At 44.7% G+C, this 22,510-nt stretch overlaps 1 protein-coding gene across 2 annotated transcripts in view; it reads right to left on the reverse strand.

The window, feature by feature from the left end:
* Positions 1-4,338: 4,338 nt before the first annotated feature.
* The window catches only part of SOHLH2 (spermatogenesis and oogenesis specific basic helix-loop-helix 2), a 153,212-nt gene continuing 135,040 nt past the window's right edge, over positions 4,339-22,510 (reverse strand). For both annotated transcript variants that reach the window (XM_029602708.1, XM_029602709.1), the window contains exon 11: positions 4,339-6,297. In XM_029602708.1, coding sequence (XP_029458568.1) covers positions 5,973-6,297 — 325 coding nt within the window. In that variant the 3' untranslated portion in view covers positions 4,339-5,972. The remainder of the gene's footprint in view (positions 6,298-22,510) is intronic.

The raw sequence follows: 22,510 nt of genomic DNA on the forward strand, positions 1-22,510 counted from the left end.
AAAATGATCACTCGCTGGTACCTCACCCCTCATCTTCTGCACCGAAGGTACCCCCACCTGGACGCTCACTGCTGGCGGGGATGTGGCCATACAGGGACCTTTTTTCACATCTGGTGGCAATGCCCGCAAGTGACAGGCCTTTGGTTAGCGGTCGCAGGCTGGTTGGAGAGCATTTTGGGTGTTTCTGGACTGTATAAGGCTCGCTTTATGCTTCTCCACCATCCTCCTCTTACTCTCCGTAAGAATCACAGACTCTTGTGCCAACAAGTCTTTATTGCAACTAGATTGACAATTGCACAAGTTTGGAAACAAGCGGCGGTCCCCCCCTTGTCGGTGGTTCAACATAAAGTTCATCTCTCTTGTAAGCTCGCGGCCATCACGGCGGATCTCCATGCGGACGTTTTCAAGTTTAGAGATGTCTGGTCCCCTTACTTGCATTGGGAACGACAACAAACATTGTCTCAGCCTGAGTAATAGACTGCGTACCGCAAGTTCTTTTAGCTGGATCTGGAGTGTTTTTTCATTTTTCATTTTTTCATTTTCTATATTGGAGGTACCCTTTTCTTGCTTTCCCACTGATTATGGACCTATTGCACTCTGTTAGTTTCTGAGCACATGGATGCAGGGAGGGTGGGAAGGGAAGGGAGGGGGGAGGGTATCCTGGAAGGAAGGGAATGTGGCATAGACTGTATGTTCTTTATGTCCTGATGTTGAGCCTTGTCATGCTGCCTGTTTTGTACTTTTTTGAACGTTTAATAAAATAAGTAAAAAAAAAAAAAAAGAGAAGTTTTCCCTTAAAAGCTTTGCCTAAATGTGATTTAGAATCCACGTGTGGACCAGTTTGCAACAGGTGCCTAGCAGCCACTGATGTCATCATCCCTCTAGCTGAGATCATATAAGGCATCTGAAACAAAGGCAATGTCGGCTTCCAGCCTGTCTGCCTCTTTTAGTGTAAAACTATCCTGTGAAGAGCCCGCTAGAATTTGCTGAATCAAGCTCTGAACATAAAACTACTGCAGACTGCTGCCTGCAAGGCAAGAGCAGCCATCACAATAGATTGCTTCAAGACAACTATTTTCCTATCCTGAGAATCCTTTAAAGCTGTGTTCCCCTCCACCAGAATAATGGTCTTAGTCACTGCCAAAACTAAGGCATCCACTTTCAGAAATCTAAGATCCATATTTTTGGCAGGGACTAGATACTGCTTAGATATAGTTTTGCCCACTCTCAACCCTGCCTGAGGTGCATCCCAATCCACCATAGCCAGAGTGCACACTGTCCTGTGAAATGGAAAGGTCCTAATTAGTCTCTGGAAATCCTGCAAAATCAGATCCTCCCTTTCTTCCATGGGCTCAACAGACACATCCTTAATGCCTTGTTCCACCAAGGCTTGGGAATTCAAGGACAGCAGTTCCTTTCCTCCTAAAAGGCGAACCCTCTGATCATTCCTGTCCGAAGGAAGTTCACACTCCAGAGCACTGTCAGGCAATTCCTTACCAGAGTATCCCCACCCCCCACCCCAACCAGGGACTCTGCCCCAGACGAAACCATTTTTATCTCTGGATTGCCCTCTAGATATAATCTACGTCTCTTACAGGGACCTAATGGAGATTAGTATAGAAGGGACTGACATGCCCCCACCCCTCAAACAAAGGCCTCATGCATTAAAAGAGAAATATGGCAAAAAAGGGGTACAAGGTGACAATGAAAGGCAATCCAAGGTCCCCGGAGACAGTCCTCCTTCCTCCTGACCACAACCATCCCCAATGAAGAGGATAAGGTGCCTTTCTAGCAGGCCTGCTGGGGAAAGAAATGGCTGACACACCCAGACTCCTCTTCCCTAAAAGAACCTGACCCAGGCACCACAAAACTAGTGGAAGCTCCAATGACCACGAGAGACCTCTCCCGCCAGACAAAAACCTCACCAGGAGAAGACTCACCCGCAGCCATGGATGAATAGCTTCAGAGTCCAAACATGAGCAGCAAACTCCTGTGGTGGAAGAAAGCCTGCTCGAACTCCCATACAGAGTGCAGTATTTCCTGTGCTCCAAAGCTGCTGACATGAGGCCTGCGCCACAACACATTTCCTTGCGAGAGAAGAAATCCCATGCCACCTGCCTGTTGCCACCAAAATCATTACCCTGAAGAACCCTAATAACCACCAAAAGCAAAAAAGGTTTTTCGTTTTTAAACCTAACTGCAAAGGCTCAAAAACAAAAGCCTCTCAGCAGCCCAAACACTTTCTTTAGGCGATGCAGGGGGTAGGAGGACATCAGGGTGGGGTGAAGTGAGGTGAGAGGTAGGAAAAGGGAACCAGACTCCTCTATCAACCCCCTGCACAGAATAGGACAGAGTTAAGGAGGACCACCAATCCTCTGCTCATCCCACTCAACCAGGAAGCTGCCAAGATGACAGCCCCCCCCAGGAGCTCAAATCTCCAATAAAAAGCAGCTGCAAGCTTCATAACCCTACCATCTTCTGGAGTCAGAGAATATTGAGCTGCTGTAAGCTTCATAGTGCCTTATATAGGTTGATGTAAACAAAACAAGCAGCGTTTTCAGTCATCATCTTCTGGTAGAGGAAGTAAAATCAACAAAAGATGGCAAGTGAAATAAGGTGAACCACTCAATATGGAAAAACTCCACTTAAATTATATTATCTCAATTTGGCACATCATGGGAAGGCCTCAGACAGCGAAGATAGTCTGTCATTCTGATCTGGTAAAAGTTATTTTGAAAGAGCAATGGAGACATTTCTTGAATGCTGGATTTTAATCTGCCATTTTGAAGATGACCAACATTAAACCAAACTTAATTTTGAAGAAAAAACTTTTTTTTTTTTTTTTTTGAGGAGACACAATGGAAAATAAATGAAGATTAAACAAACTAACCAAAAAAGTTTAAAAAAAAACAAACCCTCCACCATTAGGAAACTGTTGTGTTTGGTGGCTCGTGGGCTCCTGTGAGCCACCACATCACTTCCAGATTCCCTTATGCCGAGGAAGACTGCCCGTCTGGGATTCAGTGTGTTCTCCTCCCGCAGAGCAGGAGTGCCAACGAAGCAGGCCACCGCAATCTCCCCGAGCCCAACACTCCTCTCTCTCCTAGGTGTGTGCATGCCCGATCCTGAACTTCTTAAAGAGCCAGTAGTGGGAATGGCAGCCTGGCACCAACTAATGACCTCTCTGCCTGGACCTATTTAAACCTGGCTCTTGCCTCAAATTCCTGCCTTGGCAATGGGTCGACTCTTCAGGGAGTAGTGATTTCCTGCAATCCTGTCTTCAAGTCCTGGTTCCTGCCTTGCTATGCTTCCTGTCTCCATGTCTGTTCGTGGTTTCCATTATCTGGTTGCCCTTGAATTTCCTCGTCCGTGGGCAGTTCTTCATGTCCTTGTGGTCCTTGTCTTCCTCCACTTAGTCATCCTTGTGGATCGATATTCTGGCTTTGACCCTGGACTGGACTCTGACCCTGCATGTACTTCACCTGCTCTGATCACTGCTTGGACATCAACCTTGTTTCTCGTCGCTGGCCTCCAATCACTGCCTGGCCACCAACGTTGCTGTGCTCCCCTTGCTTTAATCTTAACTTGACCCCGGTTTGTTCTTCCGCTGATTTCTTAGTGTGCTGGCCTACAGCACTTCCCACCTGCCTGGACTTCCATCAATGCAGAGGCCCCCACCTAAGATCAGCTGGCCCCAGCACCAGAGGGCTCAACCTAAGGGAAATATAGGCTTTTATTGACGAATCTCCAGTTGAGTCTCTGCATCCGCCAACTCTGCCTGTCGACAGTGGGGACCTGTACGGCTCCTCCCCACAGGAAGTGCCAACTCTCCCTCAGTCCAGGGGTCCACAAATGCAACAGGAACAAAAGACAAGCAGCAACTTGAAGAGAGTCAAAATCATCCTTTCAAGTTCGAATTACATTTCAACCTGATTTGTTTCTATTTGTAACAAACTACACCTTTTGCAAGCAGGAGGGACATCTATGTGATAACTGCTCTTGTTGCTCAGCTTAAAAAAAAACAAAACACACACACAGACCAGTGTAGCTCCTAATAATACAGTTAATGTTCTTAGATTTAATGTGTTCCATAAAAGCAGTACAGAAAGTTCCCAGGATTTAGAATTTATTAAAATAAAAACAAATGCATGATATTGTAATTTTTTACATTTATTTTGTTTGTAGACATCTTGGCAATTTGAAAATCCTACAGAATACCAGTGCAAGATAAGGTTGTAGGTAAAGTGTTCAATTAGCAATGCACTTACCAAAACTTGTCTTAACCATTAGAGCTATAAAATCAGTAATAAAAGAAAAAAAAACACACACACACAAAAATCATTTAGTAGATACTTTCTGTATTAGAAACATAATTGAAATAGAGTTCCTGTGCCCTATATTCAACAGGGACCCTCCTTTTAATATCAAAGAGTAAAATAATTTGAAAATAGTATTTCCCTTAGTTTTGGGAAGTGGTTTGTTAACTAGGCAGAGTAATGCAAAATATACAAAATGATCGCTATATAGAAGTTTCAGCAAATAACAGTTTGTTAGTTTAATATACATCTGTACTCCAGATACAACAAGAAAATAACAATAAAGAACAACTTGCAGATGCAGACCACAGATCAGGGACAGGCATGTGATATAAATGTGCAATACAGACTTGTGAGATGATGCTCAAATTCTAGCCAAATTATTTTTAAGAGCAAGTCACTGGTTCAAAGAAATCTGAAGAAAAAAAAAATACCCATGTATTCAGCCTTCATTGCACAAAGAGGTGTTTTGTCCTTTTCCCATTCACAAGCTGCATCATGTACCTCAACCATCTTATCCTGCAGGGTGACCTATTAAGCTCTGTTTTAAACCTTGCATACATTGCATGCAGTGAGAAATGTCACATAAGTATGATGCTCAAATGGAATAAAATAATCACTGTGTGTCAGGAACAGGCTAGGATTCAACACACAACTTTGTGAAAATTCAGCCTTTTGCTGTAGCACAATATTTAAAACTTTGTAACATCATCATTTTGTTTTCACTATTTTCTAAACTTATCATTCAAAAGTTTTTTTAAAAAAAATATTTCTCAAAAGAAAGACATTGCGTGACCAAAAGCAATACTCTGTACTTAAATAAACAAATTTCAATTTCAAGATTTAGCTATGAAAATATATCACACGAACTTCTTAAAAACAAAAAAATACAAACTTTTCAGAAGAAATGTTCAAGAGGCTGATCTTAAGTTTCACCAACTTAAAACTAACCACTCCACTTTTCTGCAAGCTGCTGATATAACATAGTGACTTGGATATTTTTCTCAAAAACAAAAAATTACTGAACAAAAAACCATTTAAAATTTTTTTTTAGTTTCTAAAAGAATTGTTCTTTACACATCTGAAATAAAAGGTTTGCTTGTAAAACTATGGCAGTTCAGATTGTGCATTATCTATGTATACATTGGTACCATTGCATGCCTTTATCAAAATTATCTACAGTAGTTTAAGGTCCTGATAGTTTTTGGCCAGGTGCCCAAAAAAAAAAAAAAAAAAGGGCAAGGGCACTATTAATGTTGTTGTGGCGACCCTGACTGGGGGGGGGAGGGACAGGGGCTCCCCACAATAAAATCATGCTAAGAGGGGAAGGGAGCAAGAATTCTCCTCCACTCTTGAGTGCGGTGAAGGGGAGCCTCCGATCTTGGCTGTCATGGGGGAGCCCTCCTTAGCAACATATCTTGCCACACTATACCACTCACTGCTTGTTGCAAAATGTTGGCACGGACTTTCAAAACGGCATGCAGTGATAGCATTTTGGAGCGAGCAGTATATGCCATCTAGGAGGCCTTTGTGTGCCACCATGTGGTACGTACACATGCCAGAGCAGAGACTGCTGACAATAATGAGGATGGTTTTCTTTAAAGACAAGTCTATTTTCTTGAAGAAAAACGAGCAGGCTGGAAACAAACCTTTTTCTCATTTATACTGGAATTTTCTTAAACTTCTGGGGTCAGGAATGTCAAGAGACTGAAACTGTGAGGCTGATGTCTGGTATATCTCGCGACTCTCAGCAATACCTTGGCATATAGACCATTCTCCAGAAAGGTGAGAGCCACTCCAGAAGAGTAAAATGTGATGTGATTCTTTTATGTCTGTTCTCACACCGCTTCCTGCAGGAAGACTAGCTGGCATGCCCTTCATGAATTGCAAACTTTGGCAGTCTAACCATGCTGCATTTGCTGCTGTTGCACACAGTCTATCCTGCTGAAGATAACTCAGATTCGTATCATCAGTGGTGTCCCTGGGAGTAAAAGGAGACGTTTGGAACTATTAGAACTCAGTTTCTAGAACTGACAAGACCAAAAAATTCAAGTGAAAATCATTGCCAGCTGTTATGCAATGGGAAAAAATTACAAAACAGGCCAAAATTAAGACTAACAATCGCCTAAAAATATTGTTCTATCTGAATAACTGTAAAAAGCAACATATTTATCAGTTTTGTACATATAACTTCAAGTTTTAACTGGACCTATATTAACAAGAGATTACTGTATATATTTTAAGAGATGGCTCTACGAAGCAGATTTCAGACACTTCAATTATTACCCCAACTGCAACAATACAAATCAGTAAACACCATCCAATAGACTATATCCAGGGCAAATAGGTAGATTATAGCTGGGGACTTTGAAACATAGAAACGACAGCACAAAAAGACCAATCGGCCCATCCAGTCTGCCCAGCAAGCTTCCACACTTATTCCCCATACTTATCTGTTTCACCGACCAAGTTCAGGGCCCTTGTTGGTAACTGATTCAAATTTCCTGCCACCCCCTGCCATTGATGCAGAGAATAATGTTGGAGTTGCAAAGGTGAGCATAAGGTTTAAGGGTAGTAACCACCACCTCAAGCAAGTTACCCCTATGTTTGTTTACCCAGATTGCACAGATCAATGCCTTGTTGGATATTGTTTGAACGTAAATTCTCTTTTCCACATTTCTCCCTGCCATTTGGGTTGTTGTGTTGATTGTCAGGATTTTGAGAATACATTTGCTGGATTTTGAGGGCTGGTCACCATCCTAGGAAGGGATTGGGAGGAGGCGGCAGCCTCTTTGATCTGATCAGAGCTGGGAGACATTTCAGCCCCTGTAGGAGCCTGCAGCAGGGCCACTGGAAGCAGCATGAAAGGGTTACACAGAGGTGGATGGGGGAGGATAGTGAGATCATGATTATAGTGTGGAGGGGGTAGGGGACGGCATTAGGGAGATAGGAGGAGAGAGGGGTAGCACAGAGGCAGAGAGCAAGAGAATTTTGTTTGTTCAGGAGGTGGGAGTACATGGCAAGTCTATTTCTTTCCTGGCTAGTAAATCGTGGAGGAATTTTCAAACCCATGTTGACTTCAAATTGCCCCACCTTTAATATAATGTTGTAGCATTCTTTGGATAGTTACTTAGACGCATATGGAAAATAAAACTCACGATATCTTAGTACAGTACACCAGCTTTCAAACAGAGACTATTAACAGAACCAAAGACCTTTACAATCATATCTTTTCATGAAATAGCTATGAAAGGGTAGGGTGCTATTGCTAGGGGATTTCAATCTGCTGGATGCTGACAGACATTCTGGCTGCGGTGACTTTTAGAAGCAGGGAGAATTGTTCTGTCAGCTGGTAATGGAGGGAACAATACTGGACCTGGTGCCAACCAATGGGGGACAGGATCTCTGATGCTGTAGGGACAATCATCTGGGATCCAGTGTTCACCAGATGATGTGGATCAGTATTAGAGTGCAGGAGATAAAGATTCATTCAAATGCGAGTGTCCTAAACTTCAGGGAATATCTCAGTGAGCAGTTAGCTGGATAGGAAAATCTAGGGGAAGTGGAAGAACATATTAGGAAAGTAAATAAAAGAAAGAGGAGAAAGCAAATGTTGCTTACCTATAACAGGTGCTCTCACAGGACAGCAGGATGTTAGTCCTCACATATGGGTGACATCACAGGATGGAGCCCAATCATGGAACACTTTTGTCAAAGTTTCCAGAACTTTGATTGACCCCTACTGGGCATGCCCAGCATGGCACTAACCCTGCAGCTAGTAGGGGTCCCCCTTCAGTCTTGTTTAAAAGCTACAGGTAGTGCCGAAAATAAAATAAGAAAACGTTACGAACGCAACACCGTGGGGCGGCGGGCGGGTTTCGTGAGGCATAACATCCTGCTGTCTTGTGAGAACACCTGTTACAGGTAAGCAACATTTGCTTTCTCACAGGACAAGCAGGGTGGTAGTCCTCACATATGGGTGAGTACCGAGCTGAGGATATCTGAGAAATGCACCAAATGTACCCAGGTGTGCAAGGCACTAGGACTGGGATATAAATTTGGCCGAGGGCATCCTGAACCCTAATGGGCAGGAGGAAGGGTGTTGGTACATCACGTTGTAAATAGGTTACGAAGGACAGACTGGTCGAAGATGGAATCTTGTCTTCCGGCCTTGTCCAAGCAATAGTGGGCTGCAAAGGTATGGAGAGAACTCCAGGTGGCAGCCCTGCAAACATCAGGAAGCAGCACCGATCGTAGGTGTGCTACTGAAGTTGCCATGGCCCTCCCAGAGTATGCTTTAACACGGTCTTGAAATGGAATGCCCGCTTGCTGATAGCAAAAGGATATGCAATCCGCCAACCAGGAGGAGAGAGTCTGCTTACCCACAATCTGCCCTAACCTTAGGATGGAAAGAGACAAACAGTTGAGTGCTTTCCCTGTGGGCAGCTGTACGGTCTAGGTAGAATGCTAGAGCCCGTTTACAGTCAAGGGTATGTAGAGCCTGTTCTCCTGGATTGGAATGGGGCTGGGAAAAAAGGTAGGTAGTATAATGGATTGATTGAGATGAAAGTCCGAAACTATCTTAGGCAAAAATTTAGGGTGAGTGCGAAGTACTGCCCGGTCCTGCAGAAGTTTAGTGTAAGGCGGATAGGTAACTAGAGCCTGTAATTCACTAACTCTGCAAGCCGAAGTGATTGCCAGAAGGAAAATCACTTTTCATGTGAGATAGCGAAGATCACAGGATTGAAGAGGCTCGAATGGTGATTTAATGAGCCGACCCAAAACCAAATTGAGGTTCCAAGAAGGGGCCGGAGGACGCAGTGGAGGCTTGAGGTGAAGCAAGCCATTCAGAAAACGTGTTACAAGGGGTTGTACTGATATGGGAACATCCCCAACACCTTTATGGAAGGCGGCTACCGCACTGACATGCATTCTGATGGAAGAAGTTTTTACACCTGACTCTGATAAGTGCCAGAGATAGTCCAAAAACTTTGTTATTGGACAGGTAAAGGGGTCAAGGGACTGAGAAGAGCACCATGACCTAAACCTGTTCCATTTATAAGAGTAAGATTTTCTCATGGAAGGCTTCAGTGAAGCAATCAGGACATGGGAAACTGGTTCAGAAAGGTTAAGTGGCTGAAGGATTAACCTTTCAACATCCATGCCGTCAGGGACAAGGCTTGAAGATTGGGGTCGCGGAGGCACCCGTCGTTTTGAGTGATCAGAAGTGGGCCCTTTCCTAAGGGAATGTGCCTGCGAATAGAGAGATCCTGAAGTATTAGAAACCACACTTGGCATGGCCAGTGAGGTGCTATCAGGATCATGGTTCCCTTGTCCTGACATAACGTCACGAGAGTCTTCGAGAGAAGAGGAAGTGGAGGGAATGCATAAAGTAGACCGGTTGCCCACGAGAGGCAGAATGCTTCTCTGGGCTGAGAGTGATTGCTGCAAATGAGAGAGCAGAAGTTCTCTACTTTGTGGTTTTGAGGAGACACAAAGAGGTCTACCTGAGGATATCCCTATTGTTGGAAGATGGAGTTAGCTAAGGGGTTGAGAGACCACTCGTGTGGTTGAAAGACGCAACTCAGCTTGTCTGTCAACACATTGTCCACTCCCGGCAAGTAAGTGGCCCTGAGATACATTGAATGGGAGAGAGCTTCCGCCCATATCTATGCAGCTTCCTGACACAGAAGGAGTCCGTGCCTCCCTGTTTGTTGATGTACCACATGGCCACCTGGTTGTCCGTCTGGATCAGGATAACTTGATTTGAGAGGTGATCCTGAAATGCCCCGAGAGCATATCTGATTGCTCAAAGCTCCAGGAAATGTATTTGGCGTTTGGCTTCCTCTAGAGACCAAGATCCTTGTGTCTGCAGATTGGCCACATGGGCTCCCCAGCCGTGGTTGGAAGCATCGGTGGTGAGAGTTAATTGAGGGTCTGGAGCCTGAAAGGGCAAGCCTTGGAGGAGACTGATCTGATTTTTCCACCAGGTAAGAGACTGATGGAGTGAGTCGGTTACGTGGACAATGGTCGACAGGGGCTGAATGCTTTGAGTCCATTGAGACCTTAGAGTCTACTGCATGACTCTCATGGCCAAACGGGCCATTGGTGTGACCTGAACTGAGGACACCATGTGTCCCAGGAGGATGAGAAAGTGGCATGCAGTCACGGAGTGCTGAGACTGCAGCTGGTGTGCAAGAGACACGAGGGTGAGAGCTCGCTGTCGAGGCAGAAAAGCCTTTGCCTGCAAGGTGTCCAAGTCTGCCCCAATGAACGACAAAGTTTGAGATGGGACTAAGTAGGATTTGTCGTAGTTGACGAAAACTCCTAATGAAATTAGAGTGTGTAAGGTTAGATTGAGGGATGACAGAGCAGCTTGCTGAGTGGGAGCCCAGATTAACCAATCGTCTAGATAGGGGTAGACGTGAACACCTTGAGTGCTGAGGAAGGCTGCAACTACCAGGCTGCAACTACCAGGCATTTTGTGAAGACTCATGACGCAGACGCTAGGCCGAATGGAAGCACTCGGTACTGATAGTGCTTGGGGCCTACTAGAAACCTCAGGTATTTGCGATGAGATGGAGTTATCGCAATATGAGTGTATGTGTCCTGGAGGTCCAGACAGCAGAGCCAGTCTCCTCTTTGTAGAAGAGGAAGAAGCGAGCCTAATGTTACCATTTTGAATTTCTCTCTCTGGAGGTAGAGGGACTGTAGCTCCAGAATAGGACGAACGCCTCCTGATTTTTTGGGGATTAAAAAAGTACTGGGAATAGAATCCTAGGCCATGCTGAGAGTAGGGTACGGGTTCTATTGCCTTGGACTGGAGGAGGAGGGAGACCTCCTGATCCAGAAGGATGGAGTGATCGGATGTTCTCCACGTCGGTAGAGGTGGGGAGTCCGGTGGCACGGAGAGAAAGTTCAGTTGGTAATCCTGAGCAATTATCGCCAGTACCCTTTGGTCTGAGGTGATTGAGTGCCATATGTTGTTGAAGTGGCACAGTCGACCTCCTACTGGTATGTGAGGCAATGGAAGCTGGCTGCTGCTCTCTAGGTAGAAGTCAAAAACCTGAAGCAAGACCTGGTGGAGGAGCTGCTTGCGGTTTTTGTTTCCGTGTCTGATGAGACTGGGCTTTTTGAAAAGGTCTCGTGGAACGGGATCTGGTTGGTGGCAGGTAGGACTTCTTCGGGCGGAAGAATGATTTCTTAGAGTCCTTTCGGAAGGGCTGTTTTGAAAAGTAGTCAGAAGGCATCAGAGAGAGCTGTCTTATGGTCTCATGATGGTCCTTAAGTTCCGCCACAGTCTGTTGAATTTGTTTGCCAAACAGATTATCTCCTACACAGGGTAGTTCGGATAACCTGTCTTGTACCTCAGGGCGAAGGTCGGAAGACTTGAGCCAGGCCCATCTCCTTGCCGAAATAGCGGCTGCAGATACCCTAGTAGCAGTGTCAAAGATATTGTAAGATGATCTGATCTCATGCTTGCCTGCCTCAAAACCCTTGTTTACTAGGGTTTGGAATTGCTCTTGAAATTGTTGAGGCAGGGAGTCTGAGAAGTCCTGTATCTGCTTAAAAATGACCCTGTTATATTGGGTCGTATAGAGCTGATAAGCAGCAATTCGGGAGATGAGCATTGATCCTTGGAAGACACGGCGACCAATGGCATCTAGAAACTTCTGTTCCTTGCCAGAGGGAGAAAGAAGTGTGAGGCTTTGATCTCTTTGCTCTTTTCTGTGCAGATTCTACCACTACAGACTGGTGATCCAATTGAGTTTTCTGAAACCCTGGAGCTGACTACACCAAATAGGTAGTGTCAGCTTTTCTGTAGACTGGAGCAATGGAGCCAGGATGTTCCAATTCTTCTTGAGGTGATCCAGAAGAACCTGGTGAATAGGGATGGAGGTTATTTCCTTGGGAACATCCAGGAATTGTAGCAACTCCATCATCTGATGTCTATCATCCTGTTCAGTCTGTAATTGGAAGGGAACCAATTCAGGACATTTCCTTCACAAAATTTATAAAGGAAAGGTCCTCTGGAGGAGAACGGTTTCTACTTTCAGTGGGTGAAGGTGGTGAAGGCAAATCATCGGTGTCTGGGTAGGAATCATCAGTCCAGGTATCATAGAGATCAGCACCTGCCCCTCTAGGAACTAGAGGAGGATGGGGTGGTGGGATACCCGAGGGTCCTGGCCTAGGCTCCGAAGGAATAATTGGAGGCACCGATGAAGGCATCGATAGATGGCTCGGTGGTGCCGACGGGCGTATTGGCATTGATGGTTGGACCGGTGGCGATGGACGTATCGGCATCGATGGCTGAGGTAGAACTCCTGATGGAGGGATACGGAACGGTGTTTCTCCTCCTGATGACAGAGTAAGCGGGGAGGGCACCAGAGCCATTGGGAACCCGGGGTCCATCGGTGGAAAAGCAGCAATGAGCGCTTCCATCCTGGAGAGCAGCGGTGCCAACGCTGCTGGAATCGGGTTGGTGGTCGGTTCCACAATCGGTACCGGTGTCGGTGCCAGAGGAACCTGGAGTCATTGCATCACCTTGTCGATGGCCTCCTGAACCATCCGGTCCAGTTCTTCTCGGAGACCTGGAGCAAGCAGCCCCGGCTCCGGAACAGAAGAAGGAGGCAGAGGCATAGCCAGAGGGACCACCGTTAAAGGCAGATTTGCGGCTCCCAATATCCTGTTGGGTGAGGGTTGCCTCGGTGACCAGTCTCCAAACAGGTCGGTGCCTTTTCTGGACGGGGTTTCTTTGATGGCAGCTCGGACGATGGCGAGGTTGATGATTTCGCTCCCTCGATGGTCCGAGACGTTCGATGTCGATGGCCATGTTTGCCTCTGCGATCCTGAGGGGGAGTACAGGGTGTTGAAGGCCGAGATGTCGTCGATGCCGGACGGTCACCGGCCAGTGGTCGATGCTGGTGCGAAGTTGATGGAGCCGGTTCTGATGACGTCGATGCAATGGATGGAGTCGGGGTTTGAGCACGGAAGAGAAGTTCCATCTTCTCCATTCTGGCCTTGCAACCTTTTGGTGTTATTAGGGCTCATTTGGTGCAGGTCAAGGCATCATGCTCTCGTCCAAGACACATTACCAGACTTTATGGGGGTCTGTGATGGACATGGTGCGATTACAGTCTGGGCACCGACGGAACCCCGACACCATGGCAAAAATTGAGCCACGGTACAGTCGACAGCCAGTAGGCTGCGAGGGCCAAACTCGACGGTAATCGACTGGGAACGGGTAAAAACTTACCAGAGTATCGCGGCTTGAAAAAGTTGACGGAAGAACCCCTGTGGGGCAAATTAACTTTTAGTAATTCCGTGAGGAAAATTCCCGTCAGGAATCTCTGCAGAGCTCCTTTACCGAGAGGCTACTGCTGCGCGGAAAAAAGAAGACTGAAGGGTCCCAGTAGGGTCCCAGTAGGGGCCAGTCAAAGTTCTGGAAACTTTGAGAAGAGTGTTCCTTGGTTGGGCTCCAACCTGTGATGTCACCCATATGTGAGGACTACCATCCTGCTTGTCCTGTGAGAAAGAGGCTATTATTTTTCTAAAGTAGCAGCTGAAAAGGTCAGGGAGAAAAGTTTAGCATTCACAAACTACAAGAGATCACAAACAGGCCGATTCAGTAAAGTCCGCAGGAGAGCGGACGAACGCCCGCTCTCCCGGCGCATGCACCAGCCCTTCGCCGGTGCGCGCGATTCTGTATTTAAATTAGGTGACGCGGTAAAAACGGGGAAAAGGAGGCGCTAGGGACACTAGTGCGTCCCTAGCGCCTCCTTTTTGACAGGAGCAGCGGCTGTCAGCGGGTTTGACAGCCGACGCTCAATTTTGCCGGCATCGGTTCTCGAGCCCGCTGACAGCCACGGGCTCGGAAACCGGACACCGGCAAAATTGAGCGTCCGGTTTTTGGCCCGAATTCAGTTTTGGTTTTTTTTTGGGTTTTTTTTTACTTTTCGGGACCTCAGACTTAATATCGCTATGATATTAAGTTGGAGGGTGCACAGAAAAGCAGTTTTTACTGCTTTTCTGTGCACTTTCCTGGCGCCGGAAGAAATTAGCGCCAACCTTTGGGTCGGCGCTAATTTCTGAAAGTAAAATGTGCGGCTTGGCTGCACATTTTACTTTCTGTATCCCGCGCGCATACCTAATAGGGCCTTCAACATGCATTTGCATGTTGAGGGCGCTATTAGGTGCCGCGGTTTGGACGCGCGTTTTCCTCCCCTTACTGAATAAGGGGTAAGGGAAAACGCGCGTCCAATAGCAGGCTAACAGTGCGCTCCATCGGAGCGCACTGTACTGTATCGGCCTGAAAAAGAGGAAAGGTGGCGACTCTTTGGAAAAGCTAGGAAAGTAGTCAGAAATGCAAAATTTCAAGTGGAAGAAAAAAACAAAACAGAAAATATGGTAAAATGGGGGAACAAGACTTTTTATAGTTATGTTAGTGATAGAAGAAAGTGCAAAAGTAGCATTGTGAGGCTCAAGAGGTGAAAGGGAGGAATATGAAGATGAGAAAAAAGCAAAATTGCTTAACATATTTCTGTTCGGTGTTCACTGTGGAAGGGCCAGGAGCGGAAGCACATAAAATAAACAGAAATAATACTGGAGGTGAAGTAAACCTCATTAGATTTTCAGAAAAGTGTATTTATGAGGAACTAACTAAAAAAAAAAAGTAAATAACGGGATAGGGCCAGAGGGACACACCACAGAGCACTAAGGTCTCTAATATGATTTACTGTCCCATAATGTCATCTGGAACAAGACAGCTTTGATCTGCAGCTTCTCCAAGTACATATATAGAAAAATATCCTGTTGCAGAATTATTAGAATCATTAGGACCTTGAGAAAAGACCCTTGGTATGATGGTAACCCAAAAGGCATTGCTGTGCACTGAAAATTCACTCTGTTAGCCACAAATTGAAGATACTTTAATTGGGCTTTGGTCATCAGAGTGTAGAAATTCAGAGATAATTCAGGTTATTGGACCAGGAGGTTATGTAAGGTAGAAATTCCATCTTGAAAATTTATGAAATACAGATTCTCTTTAGATCTAGAAGGGTCCAAACACTGTCCCTCCCCCAACCTGGGAAATATAAAGTAGCTAGAGTGCTTGCCCTTGTACCTCTGTATATGACAGCAAATTAATTGCACCTATGCATACCAAGCATCTAATAGCATCCAGTATCAGAGCTCTTTATGTATATTTATTTATACTTTATTACATATCATCCTCCCATAGACTCCGGATGTGTTACAAAATCATATCCGCCAAAAAGAACATGAAATACCTTGTCCTTGGAAGGCATTTGAATTATAAGCTCCATCTGTTCCTTGCTATGCTCAGGATCCAAGAGTCTTGAACAGAAAGAAATAAGAGTACCTGACCCCAGGGGACACAATCAAAGTTCATTTGTCTTGTCAGGAGATCTGTAAAAATTGGGGCTTTCCAGCTACTATTGCCTTACTACGCCTGCCAAGCCTAGGAAAAGAAACAAAGTCATTCCCTCTGATGCCTTTCTGGGACGTGAATGGATCCTGCCTTGTGAATTCATTGTGATCCAGAAAGTCTGAAACCCTCTTAAACTGGGGGCTTGCCAGTGGGGAAAATAAAGGCCTTGACCTCTGCATTCCGCTGGAGATATATCAGTAAATTTTGGAAAGTTTTTCTTTATTTACTTCTAGATGCTTTAATATAGCAGAATTCAATTTTTGGCAAAAAATAGTGTTTTATTTTGTGGAACAAGTGGCGGATAAGGGAATCCCAAGGGACCCTGGCTGAGTATTGCTGGGAACTGATCAAACTTAGAAAGCTCCAAAAGCAGGTTTATGAAAATGGTCTAGGGTGATCTAATTGTTTGCAATATGAATAATATTCAGAAAATGGAAAGGAATACATGGGAATATGGTTAAAGCATGGTATGATCTAATTTTAATTACTGTCTAATCACAATTCTTGACAATTTCAAAACAATAAGGGGTAAAACAGCATTCCTCATTAGGTATGAGAGATTGTGCTTTGTAATATTAAAGGCAAACTGAGGCAGTGTCATTTTTGTTTCTATAATGATTTTGCTGAAAATGGGGGAGAGGATTTAGAGAACCCTAGGAAAAAAATATGAACTGGGATTTGGATTTTTACATTTAATTACTCACCCTTACAAATGAGAGCTCAAGGTGAATTACAAATTCAAGTGAAGTTGGGTAGGTCCCTAACCCAGAAGCCTTACAATCTAAAAGGTCAATGTACTAACCTGCAGGATTTTCCTGCAGAATAGAAGCTTCATTCACATAGAAGTTTTATATGCATGCAAATTAGCTGCTTGGAAAACTTCCACACGAACCTGACTTCTGGAGCCAGACTATAAAAAGATAACTGCACCACACTAGAAGTAGGTTGTTTTTTTTTTTGTTTTTTTTAGTGAAAAACGATGTGCAAAGACATTTTTGCAAAATTAATGAATGAGCTGCTTTGCATGATTTTACATTGCAGTAGCTCATTAATAGTGAATTTAAATAAACTTTCATGTATAACAGACTACACATGAAAGTCTGCTACCTGCAAGGCAGCAAACTTGCACGTTTTTTCACGAATAGGCCTCTGCGTGTAAAGCCTTTGTAATTTCAGTGTTTTTGCATGAATCACCACTTGTGAAACATTACCCAAGTTAGTACGAGCCGAGAAAATGTTGGATGAAGTGACTTTTCCAAGGTCACTAAGAGTATCAATGAGAAGTGTGAGATTTGAACCTCCGTTTCCCTAGCTTTCAGCCCCACTACTCTAACCATCAGTCTGGATGTTAGACCGCTGTTGCTTTGTTGTTCTATATTGGCATATGGAATATATTCTGTATAGATGGAATTAAAACAGACTCGTCTGGAATTATTTATTTTCTCACAATGATTCCCACATTTAAAAAAAATAATTTCACTTTGGTTGATCTTTCAAGAGATTTCATAATATTAAAATCAACTGTTTTAGTTGTATTGTGCATAGAACATACAGAAAAGAAAACCAAGGAGGAGACGCTTTATATTTAGTGCTGCAGTGGGAGACCAAACAGCTATTTTTTTTTGTTTAACCTCGTCACACCACCACAAGAATTAAATTTAGATTTGAAACTAAATTTTCTAATTGAAATTAAATTGGGTTGTATACAAAGTATTACAAAAATTATTAGCATAAATACTGCCATATTTAAATGGTTTGCTTTTCAAACCAATAGGAATTTCATTAATGAATCGTATGATTTGGTTGATTAATAATGGCATTTAATTAAAATAACTATTGACCTTTACAGAAACAGACTGGTTTTTTTTTAGAAAAAGCAGTGCTAACAGAATTCACAGATTTATATTTTGAGTTGTCTGTTATGGGAAATGGGTTTTCTTTACTTGAATCCAATCAGACTAGTCCAGTACCCCTGTCAGAAGACAGAGACAGAGAAGAATCTACCGTATTTTCCGGCGTATAAGACGACTGGGCGTATAAGACGACCCCCCCTTTTTTATACATATTTTTAAGAAAAAAAATAATTTTACACTCAAACAGGAGCACCCTATCTATGAAAAGGCAACACTACAAATACTGTATATCAGGCCCTAAAAACCAATATACCTCTTATTAGGAAAACAGAACTAGCAAGCAGCTATAGATCCCCACACATAAATAATTGTAAAACAATACTAATAAGCAGAATAAATGTTTCAAAACAGCTATGAACAGAATAACATCCAACAATTAAAAACTCATAAAAACTATTAAACATTCTCCAAACACCAATAAAATATTTCAAAAAAGCAGACACATCACATAATATTAAATAATTAAAATGGCAGTCAATCAAGAAAAATAAACTTAAAAAGCCACCTTTCCTTACCCCCTCCAGCAGCTCTCCTATTCCTCTTCCTCTTCCTTAGGGCCCATGTCTCTCACACACACAAACCATACCAGTCATGCCCCCATGACCAGTTTCTGTCTCTCACACACCAATCATTTCCCAAACAGTCTTTGACACACACACCAGACACCTTCCTGAACAGTTTCTCTCATGCCATACACACACACAGGCTTCCCACTCCCGTGTTCTGCTTACCGTACATATACGGGCTTCTCACTCTCATAATCACTTTCTCTGTCTCACACACACACACCAGTCTCTCTCTCATTTCCATGCTCTCCACGTGCACAGGCTTCTCATTCCCTGAATCACATTCTTTCTCTCACATTCACACACACCAGTCTCTTTCTCTCACACACACCGTCACCTTATCAACCAGTCTCTCTCTCATGCACGCACACACACACACACAGCCAGCCCTCCCGCTCCCATACTCTCTCTCACATAATCAGGCTTCTTACTCCCATGCTTTCTCACATACCCAGATTTCTCACTTCCATGCTTTTTCTCTCTCTCACACTCACATACACATCAGTCATCTCTCTGAGCAGTCACTTTCATTGTCTCTCACACACGAGCTCGCTGACCAGTTTCTCTCAATCACACACATGCTCTCAATCAAATGCATTCTCTCACTTACACACAGGCTGGCTGCTTCTCTCTCTCTCTCACTTCCCCTCCCCTCCCCCCCCCCCCCCCCCGAGCACAAATAGTAGCTGCAGCAGCCTCCTCCTCCAGCCCCCGCAGGCCAAGAAGAAGAAACCCATCGGCCGCGGGAGGCTCATGCTGCTGTCTCCTTTCCCGATTACCAGCTCCTTCGACTGCTCGGGGCCGTTCCTGCTGTCGCCGCTGCAATTTTTTCACGCGGCACGGCTCTTTCTTCCCGCGCATCACTTCCTGTTCCGGTTCAAAGGGGGGGGGTGGGAAGAAGAAAAGGGCAGCCGCGGATGCCATAGCTTTTTTTTTTTTTTTTTTTGGCACCGCTGCCATTCCCGCTGGGCTTGAACGTGCTGATAGCCCAGCGGCAACGGCAGTGCGCGGGAAGGAGAAAGCCGTGCCGAATGAAAAAATTGCAGCGGCGAAAGCAGGAACGGCCCCGAGCAGTCGAAGGAGCTGGTAATCGGGAAAGGAGACAGCAGCATGAGCCTCCCGCGGCCGATGGGTTTCTTCTTTCTTGGCCTGCGGGGGCTGGAGGAGGAAGCTGCTGCAGCTACCATTTGTGCTCGGGGGGGGGGGGGGGTGAAACATAGAAACATAGAAATGACGGCAGAAGAAGACCAAATGGCCCATCCAGTCTGCCCAGCAAGCTTCCCTCATTTCTTCTCTCATACTTATCTGTTTCTCTTAGCTCTTGGTTCTAATTCCCTTCCACCCCCACCATTAATGTAGAGAGCGGTGATGGAGCTGCATCCAAGTGAAATATCTAGCTTGAGTAGTTAGAGGTAGTAGGGGTAGTAACCGCCGCAATAAGCAAGCTACACCCATGCTTATTTGTTTTTACCCAGATTATGTTATACAGCCCTTATTGGTTGTTTATCTTCTCCCCTGCCATTGAAGCAGGGAGCTATGCTGGATATGCGTGAGGTATCAGTTTTCTTCTTCTCCCCTGCCGTTGAAGCAGAGAGCTATGCTGGATATGCATTGAAAGTGAAGTATCAGGCACATTTGGTTTGGGGTAGTAACCGCCGTAACAAGCCAGCTACTCCCCGCTTTGTGAGTGTGAATCCTTTTTTTCTTCTCCCCTGCCGTTTAAGCAGAGAGCTCTGCTGGATGTGTGAAGTAACAGTTTTTCTTTTCCCCTGCTGTTGAAGCAGAGAACTATGCTGGATATGCATTGAAGTGAAGTATAAGAATGGAGTGATCAAGCTAGTTGAAAGGCATCAGGAATAGAGGAAGGTGGAGGTAGTAATTTGGATATTTGGTTTGGGGTAGTAACCGCCGTAACAAGCCAGCTACTCCTGTCTTTGTGAGTGCAAATCCTTTTTTCCACATTTCCTCTTGCTGTTGAAGCTTAGAGTGATGTTGGAGTCACAGTAACCATGTGTATGTTTATTGAATAAGGGTATTGTCTCCAGGCAGTAGCCATCATTCTGGCGAGTCACCCACTCTTCATTGGCGGCCTCTTGACTTTATGGATCCACAGTGTTTATCCCACGCCCCTTTGAAGTCCTTCACAGTTCTGGTCTTCACCACTTCCTCCGGAAGGGCATTCCAGGCATCCACCACCCTCTCCGTGAAGAAATACTTCCTGACATTGGTTCTGAATCTTCCTCCCTGGAGCTTCAAATCGTGACCCCTGGTTCTGCTGATTTTTTTCTTATGGTAAAGGTTTGTCGTTGCCTTTGGATCATTAAAACCTTTCAAGTATCTGAAAGTCTGTATCATATCACCTCTGTTCCTCCTTTCCTCCAGGGTGTACATATTTAGATTCTTCAATCTCTCCTCGTACGTCATGCGATGAAGATCCTCCACCTTCCTGGTCGCCCTTCTCTGTACCGCTTCCATCTTGTCTTTGTCTTTTTGTAGATACGGTCTCCAGGAAAGAGAGGAAAGATACGGTCTCCACGAAAGAGAGAGAGAGAGAGAGAGAGACAGCCAGCCTGTGTGTGAGAGAATGCATTTGATTGAGAGCATGTGTGTGATTGAGAGAAACTGGTAAGAGAGCAGGTGTGCCCTATAAGACGATACCCGGCGTATAAGACGACCCCCGACTTTTGAGAAGATTTTCTTGGGTTAAAAAGTCGTCTTATACGCCGGAAAATACGGTAATTTGCTGTTACCCCTTACAGGGCACCGTAAAGCCTGCAGCACTTCAGTATAACTGTAACAAAGCAAACATAACCAACTTCCTCCCCAAAGAGCAGGGGAGAATCAATGAGGCTCCTAGATCCTAAAAACAGCTATTTAAACAGAACCTGAAATATATACAAAGCACATAGATGGCTAATATGGGTGTGACTCTGGACTGGTCAGGATGGATTCAAGGAAAGAAAGTTACAGGGTAAGAAACCTAATTTTGCTTTTATCATCACTCCCTCCCCTCCCGACCAGTCCAAGCTCTATGGGAAATACCCAAGCCCACCAAAATTGGGAGGAAGCTGAACAAACATGCCCTCAGGATCCCAGTCCTGAAGGAAGCAGAGTCCCCAGCATGCAAATCCATGTGGCCACCGTGCAAATCTCCTCAGGTGACAGTGCCCGACTCTCCACATAAGGTCCTTCAGACCCAACAAACCCATAGAAATGTACGCTGAAGCTATAGTCTCCTTAATCCATCTAGTTACAGTGGTATTAAAAGCTGCATCTCCTTTCCTTCAACCACCACAGAGAATAAACAAATGATCCCATCTTCTAAAGCAACTAGTTACTTTCAAATATCCGAGTAAAGATCTTTTAACATCCAAAACATGAAAGTCTTTAAACTCTCTTGATGAATCCTTCTTCTTGAATGATGGAGAATTCACATAGTAATTAAAGTGAAACAGAGGAACTATTTTGGCAAAAAAAAAAAAAGAGGAACCATCCAAATGGAAATTCCTGCATCCTAAAACTGAAAGAGTGGATCCTTAACAGATGCCCTTTTCATGGGCTCAAAGGGTCCTACAGACAGGGCGCAAAATAAATTGAGATTCCATGGATTAATCTCTTTATTTATTATTTAACTTTTTTTTATACCAGTATTCGTCGTAACATCATATCGGTTTACATGTAACTTGTAACAAAAGGGAAAATTACATTGAACAGGGCAAAGGCAAATTTGGAGGGGGGTGTAGAAGGAAGTTATCAAAATATTGGAAGAAACAAACATTGCAGTTAATATTTACACGTAGACCCAGATATTGCAGTTAATATTTACAAGAAGGGGAGGCAGCTATGGATGCTGGCATAAGGGGGGAGAAGTTAGGGGGATTGAGAAGGGCACAAAGGTTATTCAGGGACGGCTTGTTTGAAAAGCCAAGTTTTTAGCTTTTTTTTTTTAATTTGTGGGTGCTTGTCTCAAGTCGAAGGTCTGATGGCATAGAGTTCCAGTGTGTGGGTCCTGCTATAGAAAAGGCACGCTCTTTTGTGGATGTTAGTCGATAGGTCTTGTGCGGTGGGATGTGAAGGGTGCCTTTGTGTGCTGTTCTAGTGGGGCGCTCAGAGGTGTGTGGGCGAATGGTGGTGTTAGTCCAGTTGATGTTGCTGTTGTGAATGGATTTATGTATGATGGATAGGTTCTTGAAGAGGATGCGGGCGGAAACTGGGAGCTAACGTAGTTCCTTGAGGACTGGAGGAGTGGCAGGACTGGAGGAGTGG

Source organism: Rhinatrema bivittatum, chromosome 5 (assembly GCF_901001135.1).
Source record: "Rhinatrema bivittatum chromosome 5, aRhiBiv1.1, whole genome shotgun sequence".
Lineage (NCBI taxonomy): Eukaryota > Metazoa > Chordata > Amphibia > Gymnophiona > Rhinatrematidae > Rhinatrema > Rhinatrema bivittatum.